The 20,352-nt window shown below is 45.1% G+C and overlaps 1 protein-coding gene across 1 annotated transcript; it reads right to left on the bottom strand.

Moving 5' to 3' along the window:
* Positions 1 to 6,838: 6,838 nt before the first annotated feature.
* Positions 6,839 to 19,104, bottom strand: LOC104543974 (ovochymase-1-like). Its single transcript, XM_010188707.1, is given in 12 exon segments — positions 6,839 to 7,018; positions 7,805 to 7,936; positions 8,072 to 8,162; positions 8,164 to 8,199; positions 8,201 to 8,253; positions 9,431 to 9,589; positions 10,625 to 10,683; positions 13,029 to 13,060; positions 13,062 to 13,093; positions 14,229 to 14,347; positions 14,536 to 14,674; positions 18,775 to 19,104. Coding segments are annotated over 12 exon segments (1,362 nt in total).
* Positions 19,105 to 20,352: the final 1,248 nt, after the last annotated feature.

Below are 20,352 nucleotides of genomic sequence, written 5' to 3'. Positions count from 1 at the left end.
TGGGTTGGTTTTTTTTCTTAATGAAAAAAAATATTCCTAGCACGTACCATTACCCTAAAGGTCTTCATCTGGAAGAATTACTACTGTATTTGGTAACAAAAGGGTGTTCTTGTTCAAGTGTCGGGGAAAAAAAGATTATTTCCCTTATATGAGAGCTATGATGATCATGCACTTAGCCCTCATCTACACCCAGACAGAAGTTAAAGAGGGCCTCTTCTCTAGAGTATTAGCCCACTATCCAAAAACTTTATCCAGAGGCATTGTTAAATTTTGAAAATATTTGGAAAACACATACAACTGAATTCACTGACAGGACTCACAAAGGCTGATGGTGGATTTCTCCACCACACTTTGTCTACTAGAGTGTCAGTGTGGATACCTACCCAGGAGAAATGCTTCTGTATAACTAGTTTATAATATCTGCAATGACAATAAATTAACCATATACAAAGGCAGAATAAAGGGGGATGAGGGCAAGGAAGAAACAAACACATTGAAGAGCTGGGTTGGGATGCTGGGAGAAGGAACTTCTTCACAGGTCAGAGATCTTTCAGCACACCCAATAAAACCTCTGCAAGACCAGCCTTCATGAGCTTTCCTCCATTCCTTTCCCATTACCTCCCCTCCCCTTCTACATTTTGTGCCAACAAGTTCCAATTAAAACCTTTTGCTTTCAAGTTGCTCTCTGATACTTCCTTTTGATACTCTACTCCTTACCTTGCAAAAACTAATACTTAAGCATTCCTTAGTCACCTTTCTGTGACATTCATAACACTCTATAAAGCCATTGCATTTTGCCTCCATTATCTTTCCCAGCCTCTTGTGTCTGTTATGTCTCTCCCTGCAGAGCCAGACCAACTCCTGGATACCTGTCCTGCTCCTCTGTACTTCTAGATCCTTTTCTGAATGACTGTATCCAGGAGGGGGGAAAACTAAATCAACTCCCCCCCACCCAGTATTAAAAAGAATGGTTCCTCAGGTTTGTACAGTAGAGTATGTTTTATTCTTTACCCCTTCAGATAGTGACACCTTGTTTTGTATTTTTCGCAGCTACACATCTGCTCCAGTGTCTCTACAATGTTTCAGTGACAGTAGCTAAATTAAAGCTCATCACTTGGGTACATAAATGCATGATGGCCCTCCCTTCTGTCCCAAGACTTCAACACAGTGAAGGTAGAGACTGATTTTCTTTACATATAGAAATGTTCATACACTACGCAGCTTGTACAGTAGACAAGAAAGCTGGTGTTTGACTCGCCATTTCAAATACATATAGGAGTTTGCTACTGCCCTGCATCTTCTCGCTCCCATTTTTTCCCTATTCTGTGTACAGAGCCTTTAAAACAGGAAGCAAAAAGCATTTCCTCCGTGCACTTCAAAATGGCCCAACTCACTGGAGTGACCTTGATGAGCTCCTGCTCCCTGCCATGCTGCACTTCAACTAGACTTGACTTAACTGCAGAGTGTGCAGTATATGACCAAACCACATGCAGAATCATAGAATATGTTGTGTTGGAAGGGACCTTTAAAGATAATCCAGTCCAACTGCAGTGAGCACAGCCATCTTTAACTAGATCAGGTTGCTCAAAGTCCTATCAAGCCTGACCTTGAATGTCTCCAGGGATGGGGCCTCCACCACCTCTCTGGGCAACCTATTTCAGTGTGTCACCACCCTTATAGTAAAGCCATGTGGACATACAGGCCTCCAGAAATCTGAACTTTCCAGTAAAGACCATTAAACCTCTTGCTTCAATTTTATTTTAGCTCTTTCTAAATTCTGTGGAATGTGTTAATCTAGACTAGAGCGCCAGTGGTCAGACTGCACCTCAGCAGGATCATGGTGAAGAAGACCATAGCTATCTGCAGAGGAGCTAATATATTTTCTAGTATACAGAGCCACACCCCTGTTTCCCAGACACTAGTGCTTCAGTGTCATCCATTCCATCTCCAAGAGGCAAATAACATACCATCTCTGTGTCTCACTTCATCATCTCAGAGGGCATGGAGGAAGGGGGGTTGACTTTGAAGAAGAATCTGCCAATACGGGAGGTCACAAGTCACTTATATCTAGACAAATCTCCCACAACAGTTTGCCCAAATACCACAGCTTACTTCTATACAGTCTCTTTTACCACTCCCTAGGGTACTAAGAGGGCGGTTCTCCTACTGGGTCAATGCAGCGCACTTACATGGGGATTAAAGACTTCAGCCAAGTTTACAGCCTGGACTCTGAAGCTTAGTTTAAGGCTGCTGCACATCAGAGCCATGCATCTGGGGCTGGAAATCCTTTCTGAAACTCTACCAAGTGAAAGTGAGAAATTCTAGGACTGAGTGTCCTCAGCGGGCTGGTTTGTTGTTACTGAGCGCTTTTCTTACCTCTCTGGCTCTCTTCATAAAGCCCAAGGAGCTCCTCTTGGCAGTTCAGTGATGATGTTATTGGCAGATGCTTTACTACAATCTTTGCCATGCCCTTCAGAGACAGCCAGAATATCCAAGAGCACTCTGTGCTTTCCACGTATCCTGATGAGGAAGGAGCAGAGATAAACCCCCGGGGCTCTTCTGACTCCACTTCTGACACACATTATGTGGATAAATGTGCACTTCAGTGATAAAAGCATTAAGAAAAGATAGTAAAAGAGCTTTCTACAAAACCTGCCAATTCTGCCCATTATTGAACCTAGTCTAGCAGGTAAATAAAATTAGTAGGAAATACTTTTCCAATATTTAGTTTGTTGGTTTTTTTTTTTTTAAAAAAAACCTGTTCACCGCTCCCCTGCCCCATTTACTGGACTTGCTGGAAGTCTGAATATTCTGATATCGCTGGCAAAAGCACAGCTGCTGCAGTTATTGGAAAGGCCCAAATGAATGGTTCTGATAAAAAGCTTAGCTCTACATAGCACAGATATATATAAATATGTATTTTTAAAACCTGTTCCCATCATTTGGGTAATTTCTTAGAGTCCAGCATGCAGGTTGGTACAAGCCTGCAGGAGTTCTCAAAGTATATATGGTCACAGGGCAGTCTTGTCACCTTAGTCTGGGAGTGCACCAGGCACAAGCCAGGCAGCATAAAGGAGGGAGCTGCCAGGCCTCAGAGGAAAGCAGACTTGTTCGCAAATTTGCTCTGAGCTGTGCTTTGAATCAATGCTTGGAAAATGGATAAACAGATACCTGGTTGGTCAAGTAACTGGGCTAACAGACCTACCAACCTCAAATGCTCCCTCACTACTGAGGAAGAAATGCAATTTTTTTTTTTTTAAATTGACCTGGTGACCAGCCCTTGACAGAGTTATGAAATATTATCCTTTTGCCTATGCACCCTTTTGTTCTCCAGAAACACAGAAGGAGAGCTTAGCCTGTAGCTGCACACACACACAGTGCAGGCAGATTGAACATTTGTTAAATAAGAGACCAAATCAACAGGGAAATATTTGGAAGCATCTGAGTGGTTATAACAGAGCAGGAGGAGAGAAAACAAGCTCACTAATGAGAACTGTATGTCCCTTTAGTACCAAGCATAATAGGGTTGTTTGCCTCCCAAGGCAGCAATTTTTAAAGTGATACCCTCTGTAGAGCAGCTTAAATTCTGTTTAAGTGTGCTTCTTCCCACACCAACATTTATGGGCTTTCTGCGCAGATTGGATGCTGACACCATGCCACGTCTCTGTGTACCTGCACAGGATGCTGAGAGCGCAGAAGAGGTTGAGCTGAGCCTTTACACTGGGTAGAAATCCTTCAAATCCCAAAAGGAGAAGAGGAATGTTGGCCTCCTGAGGAAAGGTGCTGTGGTGCAAACAGCCCCACACAGCAGCACCTGTTAAGGGGCACCCACAGGGAGGCCTCACTCAGGCTTAGCCCACAGCGGAAGAGAGCTCGGCCAAGTTGAGTTGTGGGAAGGGTACCCTTCCTCCAGGAGAGCTGGCCTTACGAGAAAAATCCAAACCTCTTCCACCACAGTTTAGATTGACAAGCAGCGAGTTAATCACACAGCTCTGCACAAGGGCAAGGCAAGAGCCCGTACTCTGCGTTGATGGAGGATGTGGACCCTACGCTTGCAGCCAGGGACAGCAGGGAACGGTGTGGGGACAGCGGTCTGGAAGGAGGTAAAGCCCAGCAGGCTGAGCCACAAGAGCTTGTCTCCAGCTTCATTTTAAAAACAGTTTGTGCATTCGAGTGACACCTCAGTTCAGATCATTGCAGCATCACATACTTGCTGTGAGTTTGAGCTCACCCAGCGATAAGCAGCTCAGCTGAGACTAGCCTGCTCCAGTGTGGGCAAGAAAGAGTCTTGTGTGTGTTTCTAGCCTTTGCTATCCAGCCCTGGAGCTGCTGTACTAATGATGCCTCCACCATCACTGGCTGGGTTGCACTTCCCCGAGGAGAGAAAGCATTCCCCCCCTCCTCCTGTTGCTTATCACTTCGGGGGACCTATTTTTATCTCTGTGGTGTGATGGCTTTGAGCACACCAGCAAGGATGCCAGTGGGAAAAGGAGGAAAGCACACACTGCATGCCAACATGCCTAGTACAGCACAAGTCTGCAAGCAGAGCCGGTTGCACGTCCTCTCCTGCACAGATTGCAGCCCTCAGCTACAGCAGTCTCCAATTTGTTACCAGAGCTGGTGTTGCCCAGTGACTCAGGGGTACTTCAGCCTTCTCATCAGTCTTACTCCAACACTGTCACAGTATAAGATGTGGAAAAACATTTAAATGCTCATATAGGAAGGAGGAGGCACATCAGTAGGACAGGGCTGCTTGCTGTGCTCTGAAAGCAGCAGCAAGCTGACAGAGTGCCTCACCCAAGACCACAGCTCTGGCTGTGCTAAGTACATGCATAAGAGATTAACTCCCCCTGCCCTGAGAAACTCAATCCAAAACATGGAAGATAAAAAAAAAGAAGCAATAACTCTTTCCAAGGGCAGTAAGGGAGAGAGATGGAACACCAAGCAACATACTCTAGTGCACAGGAAGCCTGCAGCATCAGTGTTAATGGACCCCTGGGTTTTCCAGGACTCCTCTGGCTGCTCCTCTGCTGTGTGTCCCCTAGCACACTGCCACTTCCCTGCAGCATGCTCTGTTCAGCATCTGAGGAGAGGCACAGTGTACTTAGAGGCAGTTTAGTACAGAACTCAGGAACAGTCAGCACGGCCAAGCAATTCCTGCACTAGGAAGGCAATCGCATGAAAGTCAGATAAAGAGCCAATGGTCAGAGTCTGGCTCAGAGAGCCCTCAGGGCTTTGAATCTTTTGTATGAGACATATGTAAAAGCTGTATGCAATATTATGGCCTCCACCTCTGGGAAAGATTTACAGCTACAGAGTGAGCAATTCCCTGCATAAACTGCCTGACCTACAGTAAATCTATGAAAGCCATTAAAGCCTTGAGAGAGCCAGCGGTCAGCAGCCAGTTGTGTCAGATCCAAGGGTATGGAAGATCTCCAGCCAGCTCCCAGCTTATCTGTGGGGATGGTCTGGCTACCATACAAATGATGGTTTGTTTTGTTAATTGGTTTTAGTTTAGAAGGAAGTTCTCCCTTAGTCAGCACCTGTACTAACATTTCTGTTAGGTCAGTGCGGGACTATGAATGATGCCACAAGGGAGAAAGACTGGCAGCTGCAGCACAAAGCAAGAGACTCCAAGTGCTCATCTAACCTAAGAGTAGGGCATTATCCACTACGTGCTCTTTTCTTTAATATATACTTTAATTTTCTGCTCATAGCTGCAGCACACTTTTTTCAGGATAGAGGAAAAAAAATAAAATTACTCCTGTTAACAGAAGTCCTTCATTTTCTGCTGGCAGCAATAGAATAAAATACAAGATGGGCAGAAACATGAAAACTCTGTCCAGTATTGGCTCTTTTCTCTTTCTTAAGAAATGCTGTGGACAATCACAGCCATTCACTAAATGGAGAATTACATACTTGGCCATATGTGTGCACATGCAGGGAAGAAGGAGGGATAAAGCTCTGGAAGACAAATGTTTTGCATCAGCAGTTTCCCAGTGCAACTACTTTGAGCCAAAGTCCAAAGTGAAGCATTTATCTAGAATGACAAATCAGTTTATTTAACATGGAAGAGAGACTTGAAGCTCTCTGGCAGCTCTTTGAAATCTCTCAAATCCCATCAGATTAAACAAGTTGAAGTGGTGGATTTCTCCATTTGCCAGTGAAACTACAAAGCCAGATTCACCTTGACCTGAGGAGCCTCAGCAGGAGAGAAACTTCTGGGAAGGAGGAGAGAGCTGATGACACCACTGGGTTCACGTGGAGCACCTCAAACAGGCTTGCTCCCTTCATTTCTCTGCATGAGAGTGCCCCTACTTTAAGAACAGGAGCCTCTTCTTTTTGTACAGTATCCACCATTTTCATGTAATCAGTCCGTATTCACTTCTATATGCTACTCTTTCTTCAGCAATTTTCTCTGGCAAAATTTATCCTGCAGACCTCTGAATGCAGCGTTAATTATATCTCGATACACATACACACACAAGTGCAGTTTACAGTGCTGTCCCAAACTATTCTGCCCATCAAACCATGTAGTAGGCATTTTCACAAGCAGACACTTTCTACTGAGAAAAGAATCTGACTAAAGATTACATATTCAATTTGAGAGCCAGAAGTGTTAAATACAAGTTGTATGCTTCTGAAACTCCTATTCTGATTTTCAGTAAGCTTTGTTTAGGAGGAAGGCATGAGGAAGAGGAGGAAGTAGAGAATTTCTGCAGGAAATAATCTAGATTTTTTTTTTTCTTCCTCTTGAGTTATCTCAGAAAGGTCTACCAGACCAAACTTCAGTACACTTGGGATATTTTATACAAAGGGGTTATCGTCAGGACTCATCTCACTTAGAAAAGCAAATATCACTTTTCATTGGCAGTCTTATCCAGTCCAGGAAAATCTTCACCCTTGAATAGACCCCTGGCTTCTTTGGGCTAGCACAGCCAGCATCCCAGCTGACAATGTCCTAAAGAGTAAATGGCCCATTTTCCTTGCTGCAAACTAAGGGGCCACCAGAATCACCCTAGGAACCAAATGAGGGGACTCCCTGTTATCTTGTTTGGACTTCCCACTGCTGCAGCTCAGAAGAGAGCTATCACAGATCAGATTTGCCCAAGAAAAAGCCTGTGTGCAAGAACAGGACATGCAGGAATTAAGAGACTGATTTAGGGTCTTGCTTGACAGCATGGAGTGAAGACTGAGCACAGGCTCTATTTATTAGTCTGCCAGAAGATTACGGTATTGAGCAGAACCCACATTTCAGCTTGACACTGCCTCTGTCAGAATTACTTTGCCTTTTATTTACGCAGCTGCTCTTACCTGCTTGCCTCACCACTTCAGGAAGGTTAGTTCTTGAACAGTGCCCTGAGTACAAGAGTTTTATAAAACCAATATAAGTCTTTATAGTTTATCTTCACAAGAGTGTGCTGTGAAAGGATTTCCAAGCAAGCTATGGCTGGGAACTGTTTCACTGGGATAAGAGACGGTACTTGGGAAGTGCAAGGGAAGAACATTGTCTCCTTTGCAGGTCTCATGAAAATTACAGTCCAGAGAAAGATTACTGAACTCTGTACTCCCATTTCCAAGCAACATTGCACATGGCATATATCTCCTGTACAGACTGACTGCATCTATTGCTCTTATAAGTACTGTCCACTCCAGGGAGCTCCAGAAAGTTGCTGGAGCTTTTAACTGTCACTTGCCATATGCTGTTCTCCACTCTGTCTTCCCAAGCCCCTTCCCCAAGACGGTCCACCAACATCCATATGCAAGACACTTTCAAGAGCACTAATCCGTAGTTTTACCTCACCTGACAGGAGTCCTGGCATCCCACAGGAACAAAGCCAACACAGACCGTCCTGGCTGTGATCCCTCCAGGGTGACTGAAGTAGTAATTTCTCTCACAGATTCCATCCTCAAGTACAGGCACTTGTGTCTGCTGCTACCACCTAGCCCCGCTCCCATCTGTGTAGGAAAGAAATTCAACGTTAGGTCTCGGCAGAAGAATAAAAAATGAGAATGAAATGTATGTTCTGTTCATAATATGAAAATACAATAGGTAAAAAAGAAAAGCCACCTTCTTCAATGATCCCCATCTGGACACAGTGCAGAGGGAAGAGGAGGATAACGTTTCTGTGCTGTTGGGCAGACACACTGGCCTCAGCAGTGTTGTACTCCAAAGGAATGTGTAGCTGCACCAGGGCTGTCAGAGTCATAGCTCAGCATGCCAAAGTGGAGATACACCATTATGGTTTTCACCTATCCCACCTGTGACCAGGGCAGAGGGGTCAGGGCAAAGAAGGAACAAGCTGCCCTCTGAGTGCATCCTGAAAGCATACTTGTAAAGGAAGAGGGCAAAAATCCCAGAAGCAACGACCAAGCTCAAAATAAAACATGAAAAGAAGCAAACAAGAGGCGAGAACTTTGAAGACGAATACCCCACTTCTCTATTTTTCGGTTGAGAAGATTGCTGGGACGGATTATGTAGACCTCTAGAGCCTGAAGTGAAGGCTGACTGCTTCACTGTGCAAGCACAAGCCACTGAAGTTTTGTAGAAGACTAGTGTGTCACTTGTGTCTTCTTTTCCACATGTATTTCTTCCTCCCCCATTAGGAAAAAAGAGTCAGCAAGCTTTTTATAGAGAGATATATTGCTCAGCACCAAGAGAATAAGATGCTGAGGGCACTCAGTCATCTCTGTTAGATTTTAGGACTTTTTACTCCTAGTAATAAGAACCAGATATAAAACATACTTCTATAAACTGCAAGTTAGCTGAATGAGGCCAAAGTTACTGGATTTTCTTTCTCATTCCTCAACCTGTGCTATATATCAGTCATTTTGCCTTGCTGTCAACGCTGTTTTATCTACGAGTATAGATCTGTTTTGAGAAATATTTTAGGGGCAGATACACCAAAGTCAACATTTTTAAAGGTATTGCTTGTTTTTTACCTGTTCTGTTGACTCTGTCAGGGTCTCCTCCTGTCACAGTCCAGTGCACGGGTTTATTGGATCTGTATAATGAAAGCAAACATATTGGAGCTACTTACAGTCAGCCATACAGCTTCCTTATTCAGCAGTCATACATCCCTTCTGGCTCTTCTCTAATTAGTCACTTATTCCCAGGACTGCTGAGCAAGAGCTTCTCACCACGACAAATGTGTGCATCAGTTCTGGCTTGACTACAGCTCTGATAGCAGATAGTCCAATTACCTTTAATGGTTCTCCTACAAGCAAGACCAGAATGTTGCCATCTCTAACATCAGTGATTGTGGAGGAAGGGCAGAAGGAAGGTTTTGTAGAGAACATGAAGCTGTGAATATAACTTATAGCTCTCCAGCTTTTTGTGCCCCAGCCTGGAGGAGCAGCAGGGAGCACACAGCATGGGGAGAGGAGCAGAGGTGGCCCAGGGACATGCTGGTCACAGTCACAGCTGCACACAGCAGGCAGATGCCAGCAGTCACATAGTGCTGACGACAGTCACATTACACTGGTAGTCTCCAAGGAGCTTCAGGGCAGCCTGCCATGACCAACAGTGAGGACAGGCCTCAGCCTCACTAACACACTTGAACAGCCACTGCAGGAAGGCCACAGATGCCTGCAAGAAAGACAGAAAACTAGCCATACCTTCATAGGTAAGCCCGACACAGCAGATTCAGCAAAGTCAAAGACACTGGGGAGACCAAATTCATCTGCCCTGTCTGGAAGTGGTAGGGGAAGGCAAAGCAGATGCAAGAAAGCTTGATTCCTAAGGAAGTGGGTGCTTTGGAAAGCAAACAGGTCTTGGGCACTGAAAGCATGTCTCTCCCATCCTCTACCCCCTTCCAATAGGAAGCACATGCAACCAGAATGGAGAGGATGTACCACACGTATGGAGAATGAGAGATGGACACCTGCCTATCACTTTTCATCCATGCAAGAAGTGCACAGAAGGGGACCTGAGGTCAGAAAGCATCTGCCTCACTGCAAAATCCTCTTATATGTTAGAGGAAAGCTCCTCAGACCAGATCAACTGAGCAGAATTTAATTTATTTGCCAAAAGACATCCTTCAGAGGCAACATTGGTGCCGTAGTTATTTTGGATCTTCTCTTCCTTCCTCCTCCGCAAGAGAGGAAATAAGAGTTAGCTCCAACTTGAGTCAATAACTCAGGCTTGTCCCCTCAGAAAATTTCCCCACTCTGGAAAGGAAATGTTATTAATACCCTCAAGCAGCAGCTGGCACACATTCATGAAAGCAGAAAGCAACATTAGAGAGCAGCCCCCAGGATCAAGATTCTCCTCTATAATGAGACTTTTCAAGAGGAATATCAGACTGAGAGAATTAACAAGGCTGCTTGTTTCAGGTAACAGAAGTTAGTCATCTCATTTCTCAGTGAGAGGAAAAAACCCACCTTGATTCACCTCCCTTATTCAGGAAAGGGAGCTCTGCCACAAGTAGCTATTCAGTTTTAAAGTTACCTTGACAGAATGCAGCAGGATTAGCCTAAAAAATAAGCTCCTGTGTCTAAGAATAGCTACAGATAATGCAGACGTTGTTAGACACAGCAAGCATCTCTCTACTAACCTGAACGAACAAAGGCGAGCCAGGCTCAACCCTCTGATGCTGTTCCTTCCATCACTTTCAAAATGTACCAGCATGGTATTTCCTGGACTCAACACTGGTGTGGGAGTTGAGAATCCATAGAGATTAGCTGTGGGAATGAAGAAGCAGCTGTATTTTTAAGATGAGAAATGTCATCCTGTAAGCACTGGTGTCTTCAGCTAATCTAGGTTTCTAAAAAAAAACCAAAAACCAAAGCCCTAGAATCTTGGTGACTTTCTGATTAAAACAAGAACTTTTGCAGAAGAGGCACCTGCAAAGCAATGTTAATCACCGACATCAGCAAGCAACAGGAGCCAGAATTAATGTACTACAGTTATGCTACAGGTATATAAAAGTAATCCTAATATTCATATAGTGGAATTACAAGTAATCTTCAACAGACAGTGTGAATGCCCTCCATTGCACAAGAACTCCTACACGTGACAATTTTATTTGCCACTGTTGAGAGCTTGTCCTGGTTTCACTGGGATAGAGTCATAGAATGAATATTCTGTTCAGGAAAGCTGCATTTCTGACAAGACTACAGTACTTGATTTCATGGGAATAAAGTTGATAAGACATTTTCTTTTATTTTTCGGCTGGCACTGGTATGCAATGGTCAAGGTCTTTAGCAGTTTTGAGTTAGCCAGGTACAGAAACTGGGGGGAGCAAAAGTCAAGGCAGCTGACCCCAAGCTGGCCAACAAGATTATCCCATACTATCAACATCATGCTCACTATAAACTGGGGAGTTTGCTGAGAACAGCCCTCTTTCATCCATGATTGTGGTTACAAGAGGGTCTCACTCATCATTCTACTTTCAAAGCCTACTCCCCAGCTCGTTGTGACCATCACAGCTTGCAACCACTGTATTAGCTAAGTGTAACTCTGCATACTTTATATCAATACTGCTATTGATACTGGTTTGTAAACGATATTTTTTTAATTAAATCTGTTTCTATTTCAACACACAGGTCTCCTTTCCTTTTCCCAAGTCCCCTCCATGAGTGGGGAGGAGTCATTGGGTGACAGAACAAGTACCTAAATGGAGACGGGGGTGCAAGCAAAGTCTCTCTTGAATGGTTCACATTTACAGGTTTACCTAGAACACAGCTGTTAGACTTTCCTTCCTATTGAGAGCACTCAGTTTGCATAGCATCTGGAAGTCCCATAATTGCAGCTGGATAGGAAGCTTGCACATTATTCCAGAGGAGCTTTCCTGTAAGAATCTGAATTTCTGATGGCAAAGCTGTGCTGGAAAGCATCAAGTGAAACATTTTGGGATGCTGAAAGCTCTCCCCTGAAAGTTTTCAGATCCAAATTTGTCAGCCTTCCTCCCTCACCACTTAAATACTTCTTTCCAATGGAAACCAGATTTCTTCTCAAAGAAACTTTAGTGTTAATACTTATTCAGCATTTGATAAACACATGCAACTAAATTAACACTGCAAAATAGATGGGGAAAAAGAAAATATTTTAGTAAAGATCACTTGTCAGTGGTGAACCCAGGACAGTTCAACCCTCTGACCCAGCTTATTTGGTGTAAAGAAAAAGAGCACTGGCCTCTCATCACTCTACTCTGTCTTTTGGTTGACACACTGGCCTGTAAAGAGGTAGCCAGAATTCAATTCAAATATCTTTACTTCTAAGCACCAGATTGCTTTTCACCTTAAGAACAGATACCAAGCTCTGCTAAACTGAGTGTGGTGCCTGGAACCTGTTTTTTTTAAAAAAGATGGGGTGTTACAACATGCTTTCATTTTGTCCAAGTAAGAGGAATGTCTGGATATATAGAAGTTCAAAAAAAGGAAAGTTAAGAACATTTATTTCACTGAATTTAAAGATTTTTAAATTGATAATACTGAAGCAGGTTTAAAGCAAGGAATTAAAAAGTATTTCCTTCTGAAAGTGTGGGAAAGCAATGCCTCCAGTTAGCAATTTTTCATTAATGAAATTCCAACAGAATTAGTTCAAATCATAAAGAATTCATACCCATTTCAGAGGAATTAGATACCCATTGACAACTACTCTTTTGCTCTGCCTTACTTCGAACATTTGTCTTCTTTAGTAACACTTAGATCAAAGTTGCTCTTGCTCTCTCCTTTGGTAGATGCAGAGCAGAGGCCTGATCCAGCAGCACACACTTGTGTGCTCTACTGCAGGACATGAGCCATGGTCCTATATCCAGCCCCACAGCACCAGCTGGCTCTACATGAAAAAGCATGGCCTTGGACCAGGATGCGGGGTCTCCTGTGCCACTGGTGCGCTTGGCTTCATCATGATGGGCGAGACAGATGGCCAAGGCTCAAGGCTACTGCAGAAGCCCTCATATTGACCTTTCAGTAGTACTGAGTACCACGTTACCAGGGAGATAAAACACATCTGTTTCCAGAGGGATTTCTAATTTAAGCCTGAAACAATTAGTGCTCTCCCGACTGGTTTCCTCCTTCATCACCGTAAACAGTAACTGCATCATAAATGCAGCCTCCTAAATTCCACAGCAAAGTCTTCAAACTCCAGCTGGAAAGAGGACAAGCAAGAGGGAATCATCAACACTGAAACACATCCCATTCTTAACCATGGGCTGGAGAAAAGCTAGATTTCAGAGGAATTTGAGCATGGCATCTCTTGGTGAGTGTGCCACACTTGGCATCAAAACAGTCTGTTGGCAATCTTGGCCCGACTGCTGCCTCCTGTGCAAGGTTACAGACAGGTCTGCAGAGGGTGAGGCTGGCCTAAGCCTTGCCTTAAGGGATATCAACTGTCATCTTTACTGCAAAACCCAGGGTCAATATCCCATACAGAACGCCCTTCCAGGAGCTTTTTTCCTTTAAGCACGGAGAGTGAGTGATTTTTCCTTTGCTTGTTCTGTCTTTTTTATGTTCTGTTACACTATGGAGTTTTTTTGGTTTTGTTTGGGTTTTTTTCTATGTTATGGAGTTTTTTTGGTTTTGTTTGGGTTTTTTTTCTATGTTATGGGGTTTTTTGGTTTTGTTTTTAATCCAGACCACAAGTTCACACACCAGCAGAGTAGCAACACCAGCCCAAGCAACAGGTTTTCATACCCTCAAGCATCCCTTGGTTTAACATTGTTTTTCCACCCCATAATCCAAGACAACAGGGGAAGAGAGATGCTGCTGCTTTGAACAATGTAAATGGCATCGTGACTTATCATGGGCTGGGATGAGCTGGTGGGGTGCTTGCTGCACATAAGCAAAATAACAATAAAGATAAATGCTAGTACTACGAGTGGGAACTATTATCAGACAGCCCATGTGCAATGGGAAGCAGACACCTTGGTACAGGGCTAAGGCATAGCTTGGGGGTGGGGTTAGACACTGCCTTGAGGAAAATGCAGACTGTATTGTTTGCAACATGCTCTCTATCTCCCCTTTACCCTCATATCTGTGCTGGATTGCAAGATAAAGCAATCCTGTTATGAGATTGGTGCCTACAGACTTCAAACACAGCTTCCATACAGGAGTTTGGAGAAGATGTCTAAGTGACAAAATTTGCCCTGCAAAGAATCAGTGATCTGGAAACCTTACAATTTACAGTCTTGCATATCACAGATGTTTCTGATAGGATTTTATTGAATTGCTCCCCTGAATAGTTATTAGTGCAGAGCTTTAAGTGCAGTTTCTCCTTTTATTACCTTTACGACATAGTTTGCTGGACCCTCAATGAGCCAGTGGCACTTGGTGTTCCTGGGGAACAAGCCAGGGTAATTAGCAGTCTCAATCTTCCCCTCTTCCACTAACACTGCGACACTTCCTCAGCCCAAGCCTGCAATACTCGAATAAGAAAGGAGACAACTTAACAGACGGGATTATGCGGTACTTGTAATAAACCCAAATCAATAACTTGATTTTTAAGGAACCCAGGCACACTAAGGATAGTTGTTATTTTAAGGAGTGCCAGGAAGAGGAAGAAAGGAGTTTCTATGGTATTAGCGAGGTCACCTGCTTCAGAGGCCTTACAGACAGCCATGAAGGTGAGCTCAAAGCTGTAGCCCGCGTTGCTCCCGTCAGAAGCAAATGCAATGGTGGCCTGGACTGACTGCAAGCAGAGAGGCTGGGAATACATTCCCACAGGATTTACCTGAGGGAGACAAGGAGCTGGTGTAAGGGTGGGCTGAACATACATATATTCAGGCAAATCTTGCACTGATTTGTTAAGCTAGATCCCATTGGGAAGGTCTCTTCTTGCACTGATGGAGAGACTATTCAGCTTTCATTACCTATAAAATATTTAGAGGCAGTATAGAGAAATTGAAGAGATGGGATTTCATCCAGAGTAACCACATGAACAACCATTACTAGAGGATGAATTGCATGATTAAGGATTAACATTACTACCAACACATCACCATTAGTACTAAGTAGGAGTGCAGAGGCAGTCAGTATTTGCAGGAAATATTTCTTCTCTATCAGTTTAGTATTAAGTGCACCTTAAAAGAGGGACAATGGGCCATGTTTGTCTCATCTGTACAGTTACCCAGTAATCTGCATTGCTCGTTGCACCGTATAACCCATTTTGAACCAAGGAAGAGACAACCCTTGAGCTGTGTCTCCAATGCATGAGACAGTTGCTGGCTATGCTAACACATTGGAAACTCGTCTGGCCATGCACCAGTTAAGCAAGGCTAAGCACTCAGTTTATTCTGATACCCAGGGTCTGCAGGAGTAAACCAGGTATATTGGAGACAAGGCAGAAGGGACACTGAATTACATACATTTAAAAAACCTTTTTGAGACAACCATTGCACTGGACTAGATGCCAGCACAAATATGAACATGTCCCTCAGTCCCACTTGCCTTGCTCCATTTGGGTGTTGTCTCTAGCTCTTCAGATTCACAGTGACAATACAAAAGGCTTCTCAAAAGCCAGCTAGATTTGCTGTTCTTCATGACAATGAATGACGAGAAATTACAACCAGTAACCCTCACTCCTCCAAGGCACCCAGATTTACTGATCAGCTCTCTTCCATTCAAATAGAGGGACACAGTCACGGTCACATCCAACTTGGTACACTACATCTAATTTGCTGAAGTGTATCAAGATTATTTTATCCTCTGGCACTGTTATATTCCAGGTGCACAGGCTAGAAGCAAGCAGCAGCAAGGGCATGTATCTGCAGGGCTGAGCTTAGCCCTCATCAGTCCCACAGTGGGCTGGGAGTCTCCAGCCAACTGCTTTCCTGCCAGTACACCACCACAAGCTGACAGCTGATATCACCTGGTAAATTTTAGCATCTTCCCCCTGGGCATAAGCCATCTGGGAAGAGAGTTACAATCACAGAGGACTGCTGTGAATTTGCTCAGCACTCGGTAGGGACTGGCACTTCGTTACAGCAGCAATAGCTTTGTGGTGGGTGACTGACGTCCCGCCAGTCCAGTCCATCTCATTCCCCTGCCTCCTGTGGGAGCTGGAAGCTGCTTTGTGCAAGCTGACATCGATATGGCCGGACCAAAGGATAAAGGGTACAACAGATCTCCAGCCAGCCACAGCCATTTCATGAGTGTGGCTCGGACAGAATCTGTATTACAAATAGACTTTATGTCTTCCTTCCTTCCCCTGCAGCATTATCCTGCCCAGCAAGCCTAGCTAGGGATTTGCATTGCAGGGAACACACAGCCACTGTCATCCAGACACTGCTGAGAGAAGTGCAGGGCTTGAGCCCTGGGAAACACAGTGGTGGGCGCCTCAAGGAAGATGTGGTGTTTGGCTGCTACAGCAGTTACCTGTTGTCAGGGTAGCTATCCTCCAAACCCTGTGGATACTGAATGAGGCCACTTTTTACAAAGAGCAGGACGCCTTGGGAACTGCACTCTGCTGGCGCACGGAAAGGGCTTGGCACAGCAGCTAGGGATTGAAAAGAATTGTATGGGATATTTCAGTGCAGGCGCTATGGGTCAAGGCACAAGCTACAGCACTGCAGTTGTTTCAAACACAAAGTGCTTGACATACAACTGAGAGAAGCCTCAGATGAGAACAAATCATTTCTTTCCCAAAGTCCTACTTAAAAATCCCCAAACTTTCAGGAGCTGTCCCATCAACACAGTGGCTAGCATTCATTCAGCCTGACAAGAGCTGACGTGGCTACTCCAAGCTCAGGTTTAATGAACCACTGCTTTTATGTTGGCCTTCCCTTCATCTTCTATGAGCATTAGGTCTGCATGAATCCCAGTATCTCTGTTTTGCAAAGGGTAATGCACCCACTTTGTAGCCACATGGCTTCTGCTCCTTTCAGTTACCGTTACCAATTAAGAGGCACCTTCTTAGCTGCAGACAGTCCCCCTTTGAAAGCATAACCATTAAGGATCCTTAGCAAAGCCATAATAGGTTGGGTATTAGTTAATAGTAACACCTCAACTTCGATGGCTATGACAGAAATAACACTATCACTTTAATAACTTGTATTAGCCCTATAATCATTTGTAGAGAAAAATACAAGTGGCCAGTGGGGAGCCGCTAGACCTGCGCCCAGCTATAAAATGCACTTCTTATAAGCCACTAAAACTCTAGCACAGTACAATGCCCCTCTTCCCATACGCATTCAAAGTTGTATTTGATGAGGAGATAACCCCTGATCAATCCTGCATGCAATTACAAGAGCACAACAGCAGTTCAGATCTCGAACTGGCAAGTGCTCAAAGCAAGCTTTTATTAGAGCAGGGCTGGTGTGCAGCACCGGAGGGACACCTTGCTGAGCTGGGAGGGCTGCATTCAGCAAGGAAGAGGGCAGTTTGAGAAGCTTTCTGCTTTTCCTTCAGAGGATGCGGGGGTCAGGCCTGCTACAATAACAGCGTTTCTGAAGGGGGACTTAACTGTTCAAACTATTGGTTTTGCCATCCCAAATTAAAAGATGATACACTTTGCTGCTGATGCTGCAGCTGAAAATTAAACAGAACTGCTGTGGGTGTAGAGGAGGAGGCAGACATAGCAGGGCAATTTGGGTTCTTATGGTGCTGAAGAGACAGGAAAGGGAAAAAAACCTCCCAGTACTCATACATGCCTGGTGTCACATGCTGGGCAATGAAACCCACAAATGCAGCCACCTGGAAAAAGATGCCTGGTAAGCCCTAGGCCATGGTGCTTCTCTTGAGGGCACTCCATCCTCTGGCACTACCAACCCTCCAGGACACCCCACCAGCCAGAATCCAGGTGCTGCTGGTCCTCAGACACACAAGGGAGCCTCCGGAGTCACCCTGTCCGCAGACTGTTGAAGAGGAAAGGTGCCGTTTTTTCCTGTGCCAGCAAAACCGACCTTTGATGCTGTTGCACGACAGAGCAGCTTCACTGCAGAAGCCAACGCAACCTTGCTTTCTTCTCCCCAGTCACAGGGGCCTGGCACTGTCCCTGCTCATTCAGCTGTGCTTGTGTAATCTAAAACTCACCAATCTAAGCTCTGTTGTCTCACTCCCCTGATCTGACTTGCGGTTTGGCAGCCTGCCCTTCCCTGTACACAAACCCCTTTTTTCCATGAAGAATGTAAAAATGAAAGCCATTTCACTTACATCAGCTGCAGCATTGCTTTGGAAATGTTCACACAAAGTATGACAGAGGGCAGGGAGCTTCCCAAAGCTTACTGTTTGGTTAAAAAATACTCCCACCTGTACACCCAAAGAGCCTAGTGACACCCTGGTCAGCAGCATTCCCTAGGGCAGGGCCTGACTGGCCCCACTCTCCCTGTTAGGACCAGCACAGAAGGGTCTGGCACTGAGCAAGCTCCAATGTTGCAGTCCAATGCCCAGTGGGGGTTGTTTGAGTGAAGATATCAGAAGGCTTAAGTTTGGAAAGGGGACACTGAGGGAGAGGTGAGAAGTGCCCAATTTCCATCCTCCTGGTAGCATTGCCCATGCCAGGCTCCCTTGCCCACTGCCTGAAGTCCCCACCCTGGTTTCAACTAAGGTAGGGGCATTTGTGTGCAGAAGTGCAGGTCCTGCTGTTAGCTATGCCCAGGACCAATCTAACCAAGAGGGCAAGCATGCTTCAGTCTCCTGCTCACATCTGTACTCCCACTCACAAAAGACTCCTCCTGCCTTCGTTATCCTGAAGCTCCTTGTAAAGCCCTTGCTCAGCAAAGTGCCAATAGTACTCTCTGTGCTGCTGCTTCCCTTTCTCCCCAGGAGAGAAGGTTTGGGGGTGGACAGGACATGCCTGCTGCCCAGCAGGAGCCAGGAAGGACAAGCTGTTACCTTGGACATGTCCCTCTCATTGTCAGGAAAGCTAGCACACACAGAGCCCCAGCACAGTGACAGGTTCACACCCCTCAGCACCATGCTACAGGTCTGGCTGTCGATAAGTGGCAGCTCCAGCTCCTCCAGGATGGGACGCAGTGCCCCAGCTGCTGTGGGAGCAACCAGGCCACATCCAGCACCTGCATAACAGCTTGGCTCTGCAGCCAAATTATAGCTAACAGGGCTGCTGGGAAGTGGAGGACAGGGGAGTCTGTCTCCTCGGCTGTTGATGAGCCCCAGACTACTGGGAATGTGAATATAAAAAGCAATGTTCACAGACATGCCCATCTCCCTTAAAACCTACCACAATTCAAGCTAGTGCAGTTCCTTTGAGGGAACATTTTGCTGTTTTCTAGAGGAGTATAAAAGAATGTACATTTTTATGTACAGGGGAACTATTCCCACTTCTGCAGTACTCTGTAAGGACAAGTCTGCTTGCGACAGGCCCCGATATGCACACATGAATATGCACAGCAGCACTGCACAGTGCAACCTTCTCTAACGTGCTCCAAGGTCCCATGCTGCAGGAAAATGCTGATCTGCACATCCCTACAGGCACTGGTCCTTTGACAAGCAGAGGAGACCTGATGAGCAAAGAGGTACTTGAATTTTCCATCTGGCGGGAGTCACCTTCGCTAGCATTTATATTTCAGAAAGAAAGTGGCTTCTTTTTCCGTTACCTTTTAATTCCTGCAACTGGGACCAGAGCACCCAGCCATTTGGGTCACCCTCAGACATCTTGCCCCAGCCACACAGTGTCCCAGCCTAGAAGTCTTAATCTCTGTGGCAGATGGGCTAAACCTCATCCCTTGCAGAAGAAAGAGTGCACAAATGAGCACATGAACTCCGTGCTTCCAGGTGCATGTCTGGTTTACAGGTACAAACAGCATCCTTCAAGTGCCACACTGTGCCTTTTGACCTCTTTCCAAAACATCAAAGTCACATGTGGGTATTTATAAAATGAGAATACAAACTGAAGTTAGTCACATGCAATTAACTTTATAGATGGCAAATTCAGAGGCGGATATCAGGAAGACTGTTAGCTACCTTTGAATATTAACTTAAGCAGGAGGATATTTGGGAAGGGGACAAAAAAGAAGAGTGGGAACAGCAGAGACAAGGAGACTGGGATGCCTCTGTATCAGTCTCACGTAGTGTGGGAACAGGCTGGTGCTTGTGAGAAATTCTTTACATCATTCTCCCCAAACACCAGGGCTGATCAGATCGGAGGAGTTACACAGGACATGAAAAACCCAGAAGATGCAGCTCAGTTCAATCCAGACTCATATTGGTCAGTTTTTCCTTGATACTGGGGGAATCAACAGGCACACAAGCAGCCCTCAAGCAGCCTTCCTCGCATTGCCTGCCACGATGCCTGAGCCCTGAACTGAACATTTCTTTGGTCTTATTTCCCTTATTCCTGTCATTACAGTCAAACTGTAAGCTATCACCATCCAAGCCAGTGATTTGAGACATGACAGTGACAGAAGGTTATTTTATGTTGGCTGATCTGCCATCTGATGGTCACAGGCAGTC

The sequence above is a fragment of the Mesitornis unicolor genome, unplaced genomic scaffold (assembly GCF_000695765.1).
Source record: "Mesitornis unicolor isolate BGI_N332 unplaced genomic scaffold, ASM69576v1 scaffold11097, whole genome shotgun sequence".
Taxonomy (NCBI): domain Eukaryota; kingdom Metazoa; phylum Chordata; class Aves; order Mesitornithiformes; family Mesitornithidae; genus Mesitornis; species Mesitornis unicolor.
Note: the sequence above shows the minus strand (reverse complement) of the source record. Positions and strands in the feature narration are given on the sequence as shown.